Source organism: Lissotriton vulgaris, unplaced genomic scaffold (assembly GCF_964263255.1).
Source record: "Lissotriton vulgaris unplaced genomic scaffold, aLisVul1.2 SCAFFOLD_1206, whole genome shotgun sequence".
Taxonomy (NCBI): domain Eukaryota; kingdom Metazoa; phylum Chordata; class Amphibia; order Caudata; family Salamandridae; genus Lissotriton; species Lissotriton vulgaris.
In genome coordinates, this window is record NW_028246660.1 from 134,775 (window position 1) to 154,123 (window position 19,349).

At 41.7% G+C, this 19,349-nt stretch overlaps 1 protein-coding gene across 3 annotated transcripts in view; it reads left to right on the plus strand.

Annotated features, from left to right (window-relative positions):
• Positions 1-19,349, plus strand: part of VWA5B2 (von Willebrand factor A domain containing 5B2) — a 275,105-nt gene that overhangs the window by 50,950 nt on the left and 204,806 nt on the right. For all 3 annotated transcript variants that reach the window (XR_015304972.1, XM_086949475.1, XM_086949474.1), the window contains exon 2: positions 15,222-15,375. Coding sequence is in view for 2 of the 3 variants with exons in the window: in XM_086949475.1 (XP_086805601.1) it covers positions 15,237-15,375 (139 nt within the window). In the remaining variant the exon portion in view is untranslated. The remainder of the gene's footprint in view (positions 1-15,221; positions 15,376-19,349) is intronic.

Genomic DNA, 19,349 nt, shown 5'->3' on the forward strand with positions numbered 1-19,349 from the left:
GTGTTTGTACTGTACAATGCAGACACATGCAAAGTGGGCGAAATTAGGCGAAATAAAAACATATCTCATTGTGCTCCTGCCTCGAAGAGGAGTTGGATTTTGGTGCAAATCCCGTCTACAGTTCGTTTGTCAAAACCCATGGGTGGTTGCATGGGAACGCCCATGCACCCCACACGGAAGACCCTCTTGACGCATAGTAGTGCAAACAGTGTATTGTGCAACTTTACGTTGCTTTGGGTTACAATCTAAAGCAAATAACCATTCGCGTTGCATAGAAAATCCCATCATTACACTTTTTATCAGGTTTGTGTTAGAAACGTAATGCGCACCTGTCTCAAAGTGTTTTGTAAATCTGGGCCCTAGTTCCCGGTTAGAAAAATACAGGTAAACCAGGTTGCTATGGAAGACATCACTTCCCAGCATCTTGTTTTCTCATGGCCCTGCAGGTTGTATCATGACATAACTTCCTCCAGGCTGCTAGTCTCAAGATTAAACATAGAGACATTGGAAAGCTTTGGCCTACTTCAAAAAGGGCAGTTATAGGCCCAGTATCAGTGGACTGCTTCTCAGTGTGGGATGCCAAGTCCTCAAGGGCCATTATCCACCCACAGACCTCACACACAAACACCTGGTAAAGAAATGGTTTAATCTCCCTCTGCACCCCAGGTGACCCCAAACAAGCTCTCCCCAAAAGCAACTCAACGAGTGAGAGTACGGTGGGAGCTTTAGCGACACTTGCTAGCATTGCGCTGACGTTACTTATCCCTACGTACAGGGGCTGCGCTGATGGACGGTTGCATCTAGAATACATTGCTGTTCCATATCACCTCATCCGTAGGCTACCGCTTGACATTCCCTCTCATCTACCATTCTGATTTGGTGTTTGTGTTCCCGTTAAACATTAAATCGCTGGTAAACACTCGCGGAGCGCACTTCTTCTCTGGTCCCTGGTTACTATGTGTTTTTTCCTTTCCCGGCTGATAATCTTCTCGGTAACCAGAATGGATGCACATGGAGAGAAGGTCATATCCTCATCGGGGGAGGATAGATAGAGAGTGTGCACAGACCGAGGTTCCTGGTGGAGGGGGTGTGCCAGAACAAACTCCTGGATGCAGCAAGAAAGAGAAATAGATGTTGGATGCTACAACTCATCCATCCTTGAAAATATTTCATCTTCTGAAATGGTCCTCATGGCTGTAGCAACATGGGACTTGTGTGACTTTGACAAAGTCCCCTAAATTTGGAGTATGTCGGAGATCAAGCTTCGTACGATGTGTACACATTGAGAGTGGACCAGGCGACAGGGAATGAACGGGTACCTGAAGGGAGCGAATCAACGTTGAAGAGTCATCCGGGATACTAACATGTTTCACTGAACATACACAACTGAGAAGTGTATGACTTTTACACTTCCCCCAGGAAGAAACTTCACAAGCGAATCGCGATCAACAGCATCTGTCGTTTTATTATGTACAGATATCATAGATAGTGCATATTTACTTTGATTACCAGTCGCTACCAAGCCGACTACTCATCCTTCCATCTCCCCGCAATATTACAAACCTCAATTTAAATGTAGTTTACAGTCAGATACTGGGATCTATGAACATGGCTGAAGCTACAGCTCAAACTAAAGTCTTGCACCTATTGCGCTCACTCATGGGTCCTCTTGCTCACTTCTTTGACTTTAATTTCCTATTTAGGTTATTTCATTAGTTTTGCTGTGTCAGCTTTGTTTGCATTTCTATGTCTTCCTTTGTGTCTTATGTTGGTTTTACATCAAAATACCTTTTTTGGATTTTTTTGTGTGGATTCTTTTGGGCTATGCTCAGAGGGAGTCTTCTTTCCTTGGACCTTTTGCATCCCTCAGTTTGATTTATTTTGTATGTTACATAATACCCTTTGCATGAATTTCCTCTCATTAGTCCCCAGCGATTGCACTTTTATATTTCTTTACATCACCTATCATGTTCCACTAATTTACTATACATTTTCCTGCTTTCTACTTCCCATGATTTTCCGTATTTCGTTTTTTCCCTTCCTCCTCATTATCTTCCTATTACTACGCCTGTATTGTAGAAATGAAAGACAGACTAAGGGTGAGAGAGGATAGGTTACACCTGCGGGGGAAGGCAAATTTTGAACTTTTAAGGTACGTTTAGGTACTTTGCTTTGTTATGCGAACTTATGACCCTATTTACAGAGATACTCAAGTGTAAATTTAATCTTGCGGCTAAGTGTAAATCTACAGTTTTATTTGGTAATTACAATTGCTTAGTGTAGATATGCATTTAAAGTGTACACATACATATCTCAAGCCCCTGAAATCAGAAGGTGGAAACGTCTTAGACAGAACTTACGAGAGCAAAGTTACTACTTATAACTTCTCACTCATAAGTGTAGATCTCCACCACTATGACAGTGATCTCGCTATGGTAAGCTTTTGGGAAACAAATTAGGTTTATTCTTTCTGAAAACAAAACATTATAATGTAAAATAAAGATAATTATTAATAACCCAAAAGTAATAAAAATATTATAGTACATTAACTTCAATAAATGTATGTTTAGAATATATCAATTTATTGTATGCATATTATTTCGAAACAAAATGAAAATAATCCCACCCTCATTAGAATTCTAATATTTATTTCGTAGTAATTATATTTTTTCAAAAGTTATTTTGTAATTTAAAATAATTTTACATTTGTATTAAAGGTTTAAACGTTCAAATATTTAAATATAATATAATTTTTTAACAGTAAAACAATTCTATTTATCTATCTATATATATATATTCAAGTTAATTTCAATATTTTAATATTATTTTATATGGGTAATAATTTAAGTCCATGTCTCTATTATTTTGTATGACATTTCAGTAGCTGTGAATGGCCCTGTGTGGTGCAAGTCTTTCTTTAAGGCTGGTATTGAATATATTTACGACTGTATTGTGAACATTTGAGCTGTAGTAACTTTAAAGGTGTAGTTTGTCAATAGCAATGGTCTTACTCCTTTGTGGGTGGTGTTTGTATTAGCATGCCCCTCCCTTACCCCCTCCTTTCCCCTCCCTAAATCCCTTTTATTTTGTAGTAAGTAGTCTCCATTTTCCCGCCACTCCCCCAGGACCTGCGACATTTACTACTACTCCCCAGAAGATAGTAGAGGCAGGGGTGGAGATTTATACCCATGGGTTTGTGAATTTTGTTTTGTAATAAGTAATAAGAACAACAGTGGTGCTACTTTATGTACTACAAAATGAAGTTTGCAGTGCCATTACAATGTTTTTGCAAAGTAATAATGCCTAGAAAATTAGCACATCATCCCAGTTCATGCTACGCATTAATCTGACCATGGCTTTCACTGCAAGGAGACCGACATATCAATGTGACCATCTTTCTGGACTGTGTGCACACTTGTTTGTTATTTCTGATTACTTTTCTACTGATACAAGCTTTTATAGAGACTTGGAAAAGCTCATTGGTAAAGGGACCTGAGCGAAACACGTGTCAGCTGAAGCACTTTAGTATTGAAACCGATAAAAGGAAATAATAATAATTAGAACATTGGTATGTTGGGAGCTCCATTGAAAACAATGGAGTGCTCTGGGCTTATAATGGCTGGTATAAGGCTGGAGCTCCAACATTCCAATGTTTCTTTGTTCACAGCTCTGGCTGTGAACAAAGGCTTCAGGGAACCGGAGGGGATTCCAATTCCTTCACGCTCCCATAAGGCTTTGTTTTTTTTGTTAGAACATTCTGTTCTCTAGTGACAGAATGTTCTAATAGCCTTATAGCCCTTCGTAGATGGGCTATACCGCTATTAAAGTCCCTCTCCCTTGTTAAAGGCCCTCGCCTTCGGCTCGGGCCTTTAACGCTGGAGAGGGCCTTTAATAGCTGGTATAGCCCTCTACGGCGGGCTATAAGGCTATATTCACGAATTTACTTGGACTGGTGTATCATTTCAAGAACCCCTTACAATATCACTGCAATGGGGAAAATGTCATACTACTGCAGCAGTGCACCCAAGATACAACATATTCTAAATAACAGTAACTTATGGGCAGTGGCAAGCATGTCTTTGAGAAGGCAAGAACACTCATGACTTCTTCTTTATCCTGAGTCGAACCTTAACTATAACCCCATGCATTCCAAATGTTAAAGTATGAACACCAACTTCTCCAACTCAGATGTAGCCAGTCTCAATCGTACAGCCTAGATACCCCCACCCCAAATGAAAATCCCTTTTCACCACCTAACACACCAAGCCAGCCACCTCCGCTCAAGACACCATGCACCAATCCGACACCACCGCTCCCCCACCATGAGCTACTTCTAACACTTCCGTTCTCACCGGAAATGCAAATGGGCTCACCGAAGATATGTAGCAGTATGTTGTGCATACAAACAAGTAGGAGATGCTTAGACGAATAGTATTTTGTTTGCAGAAGCAAGTTTATTTTTCTTTAAACCCAGTTTGTTATGCATGGGAACTATATAATTATGCATGTCTATCAGTACATTATGCATGGAAGTCAGTATAGTAGCAGGTAATGCATGGAAAACCAGCATATCCTGCATGCAACCTGGAATTGCATATATGCAAACCAGCTTGTCATGATTGGGAACAAATCCATCATGCAACAAGATCTGCATATAACACTTTCAAAAATATGGGAGGGCACATGTAGGCCAATGTAAAGCTTTATATAGTATTGCAAATCAGTGCATCATGAGGGTGAACCAATGTGTCATGCAAATGAATCTGCATGTTAAACATGTGCACCAGAATGAAAGTCATGCAAGGCAGACTAACATACATGCATATTAGTTTGCTGTGAATGCAACTAGTACATGATTAGAGCAAACCAATGTATATTGGATATAAGCATGTGTTCTAGTGCACTACATATGCACAGCAGTAGGACATGCCTAAAAACAGTGGCAGCTGATACGGGGCAGTTGTAGTGGAGCAGGTGGGGGGGTTTAAAAAAGAAGAAATTCCAAACCTGGCCACCAACTCTTCCCCTTTCTACTTCTGCCGACGACACAGGAACAGGAAGCACCCAGGCTTCCAAGCTCCCCTTGCCAATCACAACGCTGGTTCGGCACTCAGACAGGAAGTGGGAGCCTGAGCATGTTCTCCACCCAGGCAGTGTATTACAGCCGGTGGAGAATATGCTAAGTGCGCATGATTGTTTGGCCGGCCCAAGACATATACAACTCCTCCTCTTTCTGGCTGACAACCCAGCCCACCCCGCCCCGCAGGTCAAACAAAATACAACTGGGCCAGTACGGGAAAAATAAAATGATCAATACATAGCTCTCCCTCTTGGGAGAGAGCACCTCTAAGCACAACTGAGTGGTGACCGGTGGTCTTCTTCCATACGTCTCAAATATGTCAAAAGTTCAATCCTGACACAAAGGAGTGGTTTTTCCACTTTCTTGATTTATTAAACACATTGTAATTTCATGGTTCAATAGTGGATACTTGAACAGTTCATATTCATTGGTTGACAATCGATGATATATATATAATCAAAGCAAATCCCGATGCATTTCGGGCCCCGCCCTTCGTCAGGGGGTTACTCTACAAACAAAATAAAAGAATCAACGTATCAGAACGATATCCACATCTCAATCAGTATTGAAACATAGCAATAAAAACAAGATCCATAACCAACCGATTGGTGAACAAAAGCGGGGGGAATTAATGTGATGAACACAAAAGAATGGTAAACCAAAACATGAACTAACGGTAAAAAGGTGTGGCATCCCAAATTCAAAAAGTGGCTAAAAAGGGTAAGAGAGCTGGTGGTGTTAGTGAAAAGTATCAAAGCTTGTGTTCGCAAAAGAAAATGTGACCGTGAAATAGTCAGCATGCAAGTGCTAAGAATCGCCAGTAATGCGTTTAGAAAGCGTAGGTCCCTGTAGGGTACTCACAGTCAGCGGACTACGCGTGCACTACGCGGAGTTCCCGGTTAGCGTCTGTGTATCAAGCGGAACCGTGGTGAACTTAACATTGATGTGGAAAGTGAACAACATAAAGAAAGGACTATTGGAAAGCGTTATCAAAAGTGAGCGCCATATTGGAAAGTGTATTAGTCAGAGAGAAAAGAAGGTGCACTTGGTGTGACTGGAAAGTAGGAGTGAAATAAGATTGTCGTGGCATCATTAATACAGTTAAGAAATTAAAGAAATGTTAAAGATAACATTGGAATTCCATGCGGTCATTCAGCCCATTGGGTACCATGGTGGACAAGTACCGGATCCAAAAGTTCTCTCGTTTCAAAAGAGTGTTCTTATTGTTCATGGTGGGTTTCACCTGTTCCAAAATGAGGAATTTGAGTTGAGCCACGTTGTGGCGATTTTCATGGAAATGTGTGGCCACTGTCGTTTTAGCATTCACAGATCGGATATTGCTCTTATGTTCCAGGATCCTGACGCGGATCTTCCTTTCAGTGTGGCCAATATAACATTTCCCACACAGGCATTTGAGTAAGTAGATAACATTGCTACTGTTGCAGGTGGCATTGACTTTGAGCTTTATGGGATAGCCTTTCAATGGATGGTTGGTGGTATTGCCTTGGATACAATTATTGCCATTGCTGCAGTTGTAACATGGTTGTAAACCTTTGTATGTGGTTAGAGTGGTCGGTTCGTGGGGTTTTGTCAAAATTTCCTTCAGGTTGCGACCCCTGGTGAAAGCAAACATGGGGGGTTGGTTGAAAAGGCCCTGGAAATCAGGTTCCAAGGTCAAGATCGACCAGTGTTTACGGATGATACGTTTGAACGTATTGGAAAGAGCAGAGTATTTGGACACAACGACCATGCGATCTGAATGTTTCTTAGGTTTAGGTAGAAGTAACGTTCTTCTTGTGGTTTTCTCACTTCTGTTAATGGCCATGTCCAGAATGGGGGTAGGATAACCTCGTGCTCTCATTTTCAATAACATGTTCCTCATCTCCTGTTTACTTTCCCCTTCATCGGAAACTATGCGTTTCACACGAAGAAGTTGGGCATAGGGTAAATTGTTCTTTAAATTCCAAGGGTGAAAACTCTTGTAATGAAGGTTTGCGAAAAATGGTGGTGGACCATTGACCTGTGTCTCTACGGACTTCGACATCAAGATAATGAATACAACTTTTGTTGTAATCCCACGTGAACTGTATCCTGTCGTTGATGTTATTCCATGAGGTTAAGAAACCAACCAAAGTGTCAGCGGTACCGTCCCAAAGTAGAAAAATGTCATCTATGTAGCGTAGATATAATTTCCCATGTTCCAGAGTGTTCCTTTCCCTTTTGGATAAGTTACCATGTTTCATTGGTTGTTGAAATGGTAAGTTTGAAATCTCTTGTTTGATCAGACTTTCGAATGCATCAATGATCTTGTGACTCTGAGGTGCCATAAAGGTGCTGTGTGGGCGAAGTCGTCTGAGCATGTCATCAGTTAATGGTGGCATCGGGGAGATGTTCTGAAAGTAGTGTCTGAGTCTGATGTTACGTATCAGTTTGAAGGCCCTCACCTCCAATTCTAGAGTGTTAGATCCAGTCGTAGGGACAAATGATTGACCCTTCTGTAAGGTCCTGATTTCCTCAAAGGAAAGTTGCATCGAAGAAATATTGATAACTAAATTATCAGCGGGGTTCACTTGCGTCTGTAGGGTTTCTTGCTCTTGTTGACTGGCGGCGTTTGTTCTTTTTCTGTTTCCGCGGCGGGTTTTGCCCCGCCGGGGTCGGATTGTTGATCCTGGCCCGGTTCTAAAAAATGAACCGCAGGTGTTGTGGATGTACTCGCAGTTTGGGGCTCAGTGTCAGATGGCCTCTCTGTGGATTTCTGGTGATTTTCATCCTCTGAGAATGAAGTTTCATTCCCAGAGAAAGGGTTATACGGTTTGTTTGGTCGTCGGCTGGCGTACACCTCTGCCCATGTGTACACCTCGACGAGCTTATAGTCAATGGTATCTCTTTTAAATTTACGGAATTTTCTTTCCTGTGTTTCACGTGTGTGTTTCTCCAACTGTATGTTAACATCATCCAACATCTTTGTGAGTTCTTCGGCGGACACGGTATTGTCCAGCTCCTCCCTTACGTTCTTTATCTCTTGAGACAACTCGTCCAACGTTTTGGACAACTCTTCCACGATCAGGAGGATCAGGTCGAGGGAACACTTGTTGAGGATGGAATACCACCGCTCAACGAACTTGGTGTTGTTTTTGCATAGTAAAGGTTTTAAAGGGACCCTCAGGCCCCGTGGGATCCTTTGTGCATGATGGTATCGCACCAATGTGCTGGCATGCAGCTTCTGATTTGATTCTTTTTTGAGTAGGTAGAGCAATTGTTTGATGTTGCTCTCAACACTGCGGGTGCTTGCAGTGGAAGTGATGTCTTCACGGATCATCCCATATATTTTGTCGGCATACTCGGTAGTGAAGGCGAACGTACTCGCCTTTAGGTCGGTCATGCCGGTAACAGAATCGTAGTTCATGTTGAAGACGTAGCGTGCTGGGTTCCTGGGTCAGAAGAATAGTATGAACTAAAAAATGGGTGGAACGCGCACAGCAAATTGTTTTTCCACAAGGTAAACTGAGGTAAAGTCTGTAGTGTGCTCTGAGGGAATCCCTGTCCGACCAGACAGAGAGTAGTATCCACAAGAACCAATACATAGCTCTCCCTCTTGGGAGAGAGCACCTCTAAGCACAACTGAGTGGTGACCCGTGGTCTTCTTCCATACGTCTCAAATATGTCAAAAGTTCAATCCTGACACAAAGGAGTGGTTTTTCCACTTTCTTGATTTATTAAACACATTGTAATTTCATGGTTCAATAGTGGATACTTGAACAGTTCATATTCATTGGTTGACAATCGATGATATATATATAATCAAAGCAAATCCCGATGCATTTCGGGCCCCGCCCTTCGTCAGGGGATTACTCTACAAACAAAATAAAAGAATCAACGTATCAGAACGATATCCACATCTCAATCAGTATTAAAACATAGCAATAAAAACAAGATCCATAACCAACCGATCGGTGAACAAAAGTGGGGGGAATTAATGTGATGAACACAAAAGAATGGTAAACCAAAACATGAACTAACGGTAAAAAGGTGTGGCATCCCAAATTCAAAAAGTGGCTAAAAAGGGTAAGAGAGCTGGTGGTGTTAGTGAAAAGTATCAAAGCTTGTGTTCGCAAAAGAAAATGTGACCGTGAAATAGTCAGCATGTAAGTGCTAAGAATCGCCAGTAATGCGTTTAGAAAGCGTAGGTCCCCGTAGGGTACTCACAGTCAGCGGACTACGCGTGCACTACGCGGAGTTCCCGGTTAGCGTCTGTGTATCAAGCGGAACCGTGGTGAACTTAACATTGATGTGGAAAGTGAACAACATAAAGAAAGGACTATTGGAAAGCGTTATTAAAAGTGAGCGCCATATTGGAAAGTGTATTAGTCAGAGAGAAAAGAAGGTGCACTTGGTGTGACTGGAAAGTAGGAGTGAAATAAGATTGTTGTGGCATCATTAATACAGTTAAGAAATTAAAGAAATGTTAAAGATAACATTGGAATTCCATGCGGTCATTCAGCCCATTGGGTACCATGGTGGACAAGTACCGGATCCAAACGTTCTCTCGTTTCAAAAGAGTGTTCTTATTGTTCATGGTGGGTTTCACCTGTTCCAAAATGAGGAATTTGAGTTTAGCCACGTTGTGGCGATTTTCATGGAAATGTGTGGCCACTGTCGTTTTAGCATTCACAGATCGGATATTGCTCTTATGTTCCAGGATCCTGACGCGGATCTTCCTTTCAGTGTGGCCAATGTAACATTTCCCACACGGGCATTTGAGTAAGTAGATAACATTGCTACTGTTGCAGGTGGCATTGACTTTGAGCTTTATGGGATAGCCTTTCAATGGATGGTTGGTGGTATTGCCTTGGATACAATTATTGCAATTGCTGCAGTTGTAACATAGTTGTAAACCTTTGTATGTGGATAGAGTGGTCGGTTTGTGGGGTTTTGTCAAAATTTCCTTCAGGTTGCGACCCCTGGTGAAAGCAAACATGGGTGGTTGGTTGAAAAGGCCCTGGAAATCAGGTTCCATTTCGCCCAATTGTTTCTACAAAAGGAACTATTCATGAGAACACTGGCAAATTTCTTGATCGATACTTTCAACCATTTGTCTTGAAAACAACATCACACGTACGAGACACCACTGACTTTCTTTTGAAACTTGAATCCACCATGGAAGGATTGAGAGACAGTGATTTGATCATGTGCACCGTAGATGTCACATCACTCTACACATCCATCCCCCTCGAAGCTATCGAACATGTATTAGCCTCATCTGATTTGGATCATGATTTGAAAGTATTTTTGATGGAATTATCAATGTTTATCCTCTACCACAGTTATTTCACCACATTGGGCAAATGGATACACCAACTCAATGGTACGGCCATGGGAAATTGCGCAGCTCCTTGCTACGCGAATATCTTCATGAGGCAATTCGAAGAGACACACATCTTGAGCCAAACCAGTTGGTTGGAACATGGGAAATTATATCTACGCTACATAGATGACATTTTTCTACTTTGGGACGGTACCGCTGACACTTTGGTTGGTTTCTTAACCTCATGGAATAACATCAACGACAGGATACAGTTCACGTGGGTTTACAACAAAAGTTGTATTCATTATCTTTATGTCGAAGTCCGTAGAGACACAGGTCAATGGTCCACCACCATTTTTCGCAAACCGACGGACAGGAACTCAACCCTTCATTACAAGAGTTTTCACCCTTGGAATTTAAAGAACAATTTACCCTATGCCCAACTTCTTCGTGTGAAACGCATTGTTTCCGATGAAGGGGAAAGTAAACAGGAGATGAGGAACATGTTATTGAAAATGAGAGCACGAGGTTATCCTACCCCCATTCTGGACATGGCCATTAACAGAAGTGAGAAAACCACTAGAAGAACGTTACATCTACCTAAACCTAAGAAACATTCAGATCGAATGGTCGTTGTGTCCAAATACTCTGCTCTTTCCAATACGTTCAAACGTATCATCCGTAAACACTGGTCGATCTTGAACTTGGAACCTGATTTCCAGGGCCTTTTCAACCAACCACCCATGTTTGCTTTCACCAGGGGTCGCAACCTGAAGGAAATTTTGACAAAACCCCACGAACCGACCACTCTAACCACATACAAAGGTTTACAACCATGTTACAACTGCAGCAATGGCAATAATTGTATCCAAGGCAATACCACCAACCATCCATTGAAAGGCTATCCCATAAAGCTCAAAGTCAATGCCACCTGCAACAGTAGCAATGTTATCTACTTACTCAAATGCCCGTGTGGGAAATGTTACATTGGCCACACTGAAAGGAAGATCCGCGTCAGGATCCTGGAACATAAGAGTAATATCCGATCTGTGAATGCTAAAACGACAGTGGCCACACATTTCCATGAAAATCGCCACAACGTGGCTCAACTCAAATTCCTCATTTTGGAACAGGTGAAACCCACCATGAACAATAAGAACACTCTTTTGAAATGAGAGAACTTTTGGATCCGGTACTTGTCCACCATGGTACCCAATGGGCTGAATGACCGCATGGAATTCCAATGTTATCTTTAACATTTCTTTAATTTCTTAACTGTATTAATGATGCCACAACAATCTTATTTCACTCCTACTTTCTAGTCACACCAAGTGCACCTTCTTTTCTCTCTGACTAATACACTTTCCAATATGGCGCTCACTTTTGATAACGCTTTCCAATAGTCCTTTCTTTATGTTGTTCACTTTCCACATCAATGTTAAGTTCACCACGGTTCCGCTTGATACACAGACGCTAACCGGGAACTCCGCGTAGTGCACGCGTAGTCCGCTGACTGTGAGTACCCTACGGGGACCTACGCTTTCTAAACGCATTACTGGCGATTCTTAGCACTTGCATGCTGACTATTTCACGGTCACATTTTCTTTTGCGAACACAAGCTTTGATACTTTTCACTAACACCACCAGCTCTCTTACCCTTTTTAGCCACTTTTTGAATTTGGGATGCCACACCTTTTTACAGTTAGTTCATGTTTTGGTTTACCATTCTTTTGTGTTCATCACATTAATTCCCCCCACTTTTGTTCACCGATCGGTTGGTTATGGATCTTGTTTTTATTGCTATGTTTTAATACTGATTGAGATGTGGATATCGTTCTGATACGTTGATTCTTTTATTTTGTTTGTAGAGTAATCCCCTGACGAAGGGCGGGCCCGAAATGCATCGGGATTTGCTTTGATTATATATATATCATCGATTGTCAACCAATGAATATGAACTGTTCAAGTATCCACTATTGAACCATGAAATTACAATGTGTTTAATAAATCAAGAAAGTGGAAAAACCACTCCTTTGTGTCAGGATTGAACTTTTGACATATTTGAGACGTATGGAAGAAGACCACCGGTCACCACTCAGTTGTGCTTAGAGGTGCTCTCTCCCAAGAGGGAGAGCTATGTATTGGTTCTTGTGGATACTACTCTCTGTCTGGTCGGACAGGGATTCCCTCAGAGCACACTACAGACTTTACCTCAGTTTACCTTGTGGAAAAACAATTTGCTGTGCGCGTACCACCCATTTTTTTGTTCAAAAATAAAATGATAAAATGTTGTTATTATTTTATTTTTCCTGTGGGGCGACACTCCTCTACCTTCAGCTACCTAAAAGCCAATATATTCTGCATGATCACCATTTCAGTAATTGATACACACCAGTATTTATGTACATCAATGCACCAAATGGGCGCAATCTTTAAGTGAATGTAAAAAGTGATGGATGGAATGCCTCAATAAATCTCTGCTGCTGGTAATTAATCTGGGCCACATTCCAGACCATTGTTTGTTTGCTCATTGTGCCACTCAAGACAGACAACAACCATATGCAAATTACCATTGATCGTGCTCCAGGAGGAACTATTAAGCCCTTACGGCCAGGCCATGTCCCTCCTGACCCAGAACACAAGCAGCCCCCGATCTTTCAGCGGGACCAAGTCAGGTTAGCATAGGCCTCGTTCCTAGCTGGAGTGGCATGGTTGGAAAAGAATGATGGACTGGACAGGCCAAGTAACTACCTGTCTTTAGATGTAAGCATTCTACCCATCACTTGTTGTTCTTCTAAGTGAGACCGGAAGTGCAATGGTGATGCCCAAACCTGGTCTTCATGCTCCCTTGGGACTCACCCCTCACCTCACTGATGAAACCCAACAAGGATGAAAGGGACCAGGGGTTGCTTGTACTCCAATCAGAGAGCATCTGACCTGGCAGCTCAGGCTGGATTGTTCCTATTGGAGCAGGAGCAGGTCTAATTAGCATATGGCTTGTCTTGTGGCAAAGTGGGCAAACATTCCACCCATGGTTTTTCAAGTTGATATAAACACACATATTGGGGACATGAACCAATTTGCCCTGCTTTAAAACCAGACACCTTAAACCACATGTTTTCTCAAACAAAAGACTTGAATGTGCATTATCCAACATATTGACGTAAAAGATCACTATTATTGTATAGAAATTAATGTATTGCATGCAGATCAACATAACTTGTGTGAATCAGTGAGATTTGGGCCACTCAAAAGGCCACACTTGGGCCCTGCTTTAGAGAAGGGAAACAACCTTTACAACGCAACTTTTACAACGCACTACCATTACAACGAAACTTTTACAACGCAACATCCATTACATTGCATGCCATTACAACGCAACCATTACAACGCATGACACTACAACGCATACCACTACAATGCATGTCATTACAACGCATACCATTACAACGCATAACATTACAACGCATAGTACCCTTACACTTTCCAACACTTACCCTACTGTTGCACCCCCTGGAGTTAGAATAGTAATTTTACCCCTACACTATCCAACACTTACCCTACTATTGCACCCCCCTGGAGTTAGAATAGTATTTTTTACCCCTACCCTATCCAATACTTACCATACATGCAATGTAATGTTGTGCGTTGTAATGGTATGTGTTGTAAAGGTAGTATGCGTTGTAATGGAATGCGTTGTAAAGGTAGTTTTTAAAAATTCGTTGTAATGGCATGCGTTGTAATGAAATGCGTTGTAATGGATGTTGCCTTGTAAAAAATGCATTGTAACGGTATGCGTTGTAACGTCATACATCCTTTAGAGAAGGCCAGTGATGGCTGACATCACAGCAGAAACTGCCTGAGCTGGAGACCAACAGGATCATTAAGACCCAGGCAGGTGCCTTGTTGTGTCTACTCTAACTTTGAGTCCTCCATTGTCACCGCCATAAACCCCAACACAGACTCCTCCAACACTGACACCTTCAACACAGACAACTCATCAACAAGGACACCTACTGCACCTTCTAAGGCACCTTGAGTGTCACCACCATGAACCCCAACTGCTCCAAACAAGACACATCCACGGTCACCTCTATGAACTACACGCACATCCATTGTCACCACCAAGCACAACCACAAGTCCAAATGAGTTTACCCGGCTGCCAAAACCATGAGCAGCAACTACAACAGGGTCACCTTCACTGTCATCAGCATGACAAACATTATTACTCCAAGTCTGGCATTTCTAGCATTCCCGCAGCCAATAACAACTCATCCAAGTCTGACACCTCCCACTTTACCCACTATGAGCAGCTGCTCTTAACTCTGACACTATTAAAAAAGTGTGTTCCCACCCTGAAGCATAGCTGAGAGAGTAGAATGAAGCGCCTCTTTTTAGAGCCGATATTTAACTTGTGTGAAAAGTACAGATTATCTGAGGGATGACAGTGGTCTGGCTACCTACTTGCGACTTAAACCACCAAGAAAGCCAATTGTTGCAACTGAGACAAATCCACTCACCACCATAAATAACTACAGAACAAGAACTCCAATGAATATCCATCAACTTCCTCCCCATCAATACCAGAGACTATTGTTGATCTTCAAACTCACCAGCATAAAACCAACAACCACCCCTCAGATTTCCAATGCCACAACCACCAACCCTGCCACCCGAACTCTCAATATAGAGTCACCACAAACTTTGTTCGCTCCACACGTGGGCAGGTTCTCTGCCAAGCCACTTACTTCTCCTTTTACTGACACCATGGTTAGTGGTGTTGTCTATGCTAAGCTTTCTTCTGCTCCTCTAAGCTTATGTTTATTTCTTCCTAGGTGCTGCTGGCGATTATGCCAGGCTTGTACAACCACTCAACCTGGTCTCCGCTGCCTCTGAAAACATCCAGCGTCAAGGCTAGCGCCAACGGCTTCACGATGGGACTCACAGCGCATCTCACATACATGAATATAGATTTTGAGCCCGCTGAAGGTAAACTGATGGTAGAGTACACTGCTTACGTCAACAATGCAATCATAGCCTTCTACTATTTAAAGTGATAAAAAACGTAAACTTTGTTATTATTGTAAGCGGGGATAGAATCTCTTCGCACAATCGCTGCAGGTGAGCCTCCAATCAGACCTCGCGATGTTTGATTGTGGGCTCCAATCACATCTCCCAATCAATACAAGTGGCACTCCAGTGAACACTGTCCACCCTTGGGGTTGAATCAGAATTTTCCATTATTACAACTGGGGTTCCAATCCAAGCACTACGCAACTTCACATGCGTGTCCAGATAACGCGCTCCATAATTGTAGGGTAAAGTCCAAGCAGGTCTTTACATCATTAAATGTCGGACTGTAATCACCGCTGCCGGCAAGGCTTAATCAAAGCTCTCTCAATTTTCAGGGGAGGTTCCAATCAGACCTCTCCATCAGCAGTGGTCAGACTTCAATCAGAGGGTTTCAGCAGTGTGCGCGTCCTGTCCGTCACACGCCGGCATCAACACATTAGCAAGCCACCTAGCCACCTCATAAGCCGCAGATAAAAGTCACACATATACTATCCTTCAGTATGTTATAAAATGGCCTATTTAAAGGAAAAAAAATTAAATATCAGGGTGAGGCAATCAAACATGAGATGCAAATGCACATTGCACAGATGAGCCAGGGGTCTCCAACCTTTTCTGTATTGAGAGCTACTTATGTTCAATAAAACACATTAACAGCTACTAATATTAATAGTGCAGTATAATTTCAATTTCTTTATATGGATATTAATTCAACCAAGCAAAATCTTTCTAATTTAATAAGCTGGGCTGCACACAGGTGAGCTACTCAGAGTTAGCTCAAGAGCTACAGTAGCTCACGAGCTACTGGCTGGAGATCCCTGCGGGCTTAATGGAACTCTTTACCCCATGGGCAGAATGCAGATGTGTACAAGGCTTTTTACCCCAGACATGGACTAAATTGTACTATCTGACTCTGCCTTTCATTTACAGGACACCGTTAAAATCTGGAACACAGGATAGTGACTTAGTGAGGGCTCCTCCAAACAAGGTTTCTCTATTTAGGGGAGACTTATGGAGGACAAGAATGAGGTTCAAATGCAATGACATCCTGTTGAAAGTTACCACAAGCCTTGGCAATGGGGAAGAGCGGTCTTGTGGTTGGTAGGTGTCCTTCAAGTTCACACAGCTTTATTCGATCTTTGTAACAGCAGACCATCAAAGCGCAAGATCATCATTGGTAGGTGTGCTATATACTACGTTGGACTTCAAATAAATGGTATTCCACTCATGAAGTGTGGGGTGTTGAAGTAAATCAGACAAAACTGGGAGAGTTGGTAGTGGAGCTTTTACGTGCTGTAGTAGATCGGGCTTGTCAGATGTGTTTGCGTAGCCTGAGTCGCCAACTACAAACAGGCGCCCTCATAAAACAAGGATTTTAATCCTAACTTTAAAAAACATATGAACTACAGTGTAAGAGAGAACACGCCTGATCCAACATCAGGTACCATCTACGGGTATTAGCGTGCTAGAGGTCTCCTCATCAATAAACAGCACAAACTTGTGTTAAAATCTTTAAATACATGAGTTCAGGGCCCTGAAAAACCACTGGTCCTTCCTTAGACAATATACCCTTCTCCTTCAGCCAATGTCTTTAGTCTTTGCGTCAGAACCAACGCAAGTTGTCCGGAGATTTCATCACAAGTGTATCTCTGATCCTCAGTACCCAGTCCCCCCCCCCTCCACCTTTTCTTTTTTCATCCTCTCCCTCTCTCACTCGCCTAACCTCTATTGATTGATTTGTTGCAACCCTTCGGCAACTTGTTATGTAGATTATGTAATATTTAAGTTGCTTTCTACCGTTCTGTACTATGGACCCTTATATCATCTTCATTAAAATGGTTGGCCCACCTTTATCTAACATGGTCAAACAGTAAAGGGAATACCCACCTTACCTACAGAGTATTATCAAATACCTAGGACCTACTCCCTAGTCTACTACCTTGAGTAATACGCTAGATTACTACACACATTGCTGGGAGCCTAGGAATTCCTATTTCTTTAAGCTGTGCATATCCCATATGGTGGTATCTTGTACTGTAATTCTGCATCGCCTGCAGTGTCTCTTCCCATCTCTGGTCACCCACCACAAACTGTTCTTTGTAGAGTATTTATTTGATGTACGAGAGGAGAGTTGGTAGGGGTCACTGCAAACTCCACTCACACACTTAACAAAGTACACAAACAAACAGTACAAAAAGTACCTCAAGGCCTGCCAGAGTAAAGTTCAAATGGGCTGGTTTGAAACACATTGCCTTATATTTTCACTTCTTTGTCAACTACTCCTGGAAGACCACAAACAACGCAGGAAAAGATTAAGAACTTGGCCCTTCAAAATTCTTATGATTAGTTTTGATAATATGTCTTCCTGAAGTATGTAAATTCATAGAAAAACAAAATAATACCAATCCATTTATAAGAACCCGAAGATTATTAAAACACAACTGGCCCGATTCACAGAACTAACTTAAGACAAAATCCTAAACTTACTTCTTTTGGTATTCACAGAAGTTAGGATTTTGTCTTAAGTTTGTTTTAAGACAAAATCCTAAACTAACTTATTTTGGTATTCACAGAAGTTAGGATTTTGTCTTAAGTTTGTTTTAAGACAAAATCCTAAACTTACTACTTTTGGTATTCACAGAAGTTAGGATTTTGTCTTAAGACAAATTTAAGACAGACTTAAGACAGACTTAAGACAAAATCCTAACTTAAGTCTGTCTTAAGTTTGTCTTAAGACAAACTTAAGACAAAATCCTAACTTCTGTGAATACCAAAGGAAGTAAGTTTAGGATTTTGTCTTAAATTAGTTCTGTGAATCGGGCCCAACATGGCCCTGATTACAAGCTTGGAAGTATTCTGTACACAGATTCCGGGGCCCGCTATTGTGCCGATACATACAGAATATTCTATATATTTATATATTTTATTAATTTATTAGGCGCACAAATCATCCCGGAGGGGATCTATTGGCGCCGAAGCCATCAGATACAGGTCACAATTCAATACGGTGATTAAAGACCGAATAGCCATGTTTTCAGGAGTTTCTTGAAGAAGATTAGGTCCGAGCAGGAGCAAAGGGGAAAGAAAGGGCAGCTGATTCCAGTATTTGGGATCCAAAAAGGAACAGCCTTCAATTATGAGTTAGATCCCTTGGAATGGGGAATAACTGAGAGGCAGCAGAATTACCAGGCGGAATTTCTCACGGTGGTGCAGATTCCAATGGGATTCATGAAAACATTTAGGGCCATATGTATCAAGCTAATTAGCATTCGCAAAGGCCGAAATTCTGCGAATTTCAGCCTTTGCGAATGCTAATTAGACAAATGGTATGTATCAAACATGTTTGATGCAAAATAAGGAATAGCAAAATTTGCAATTCCTTATTTTGCGATTGCACTTAAGGAATCGCACATTTTGCGATTCCTTAAATGCAATGTATCAAACAAAAAAAATCCCAAAAATGCCATTAAGGATTCGCAAATTACCACCAACTTCTAGTTGGTGGTAATTTGCGAATTCTTTTCAAAAAGCTTTTTTCCAAAAAACAAAAGGTGCCATATGACGCCCATACATGCCCTTAGGGCGCCCTATGGCTCCAAATGTCTTTTTGAGACACCCTTGCACCCTTGAAGAAATTCCTAAATTGCGATTAGCTAATTGCTAATCGCAAATTGCACCTTCATTCCTATGGGCCTCCTGACCCATGGAAATGAATGGGTAATTTGCAATTAGCAATTTGCTAATCGTAAATTAGGAATGGTAAAGAATCGCTATTTAATAGCGATTTTGTACATACATACCGTTTTGCGAATTCCAAATAGTGATTCCTTAAAATTGGCTATTTGGAATTCGCTAAACGGTAGTATGATACATATGGCCCTTACTCCTGCTCT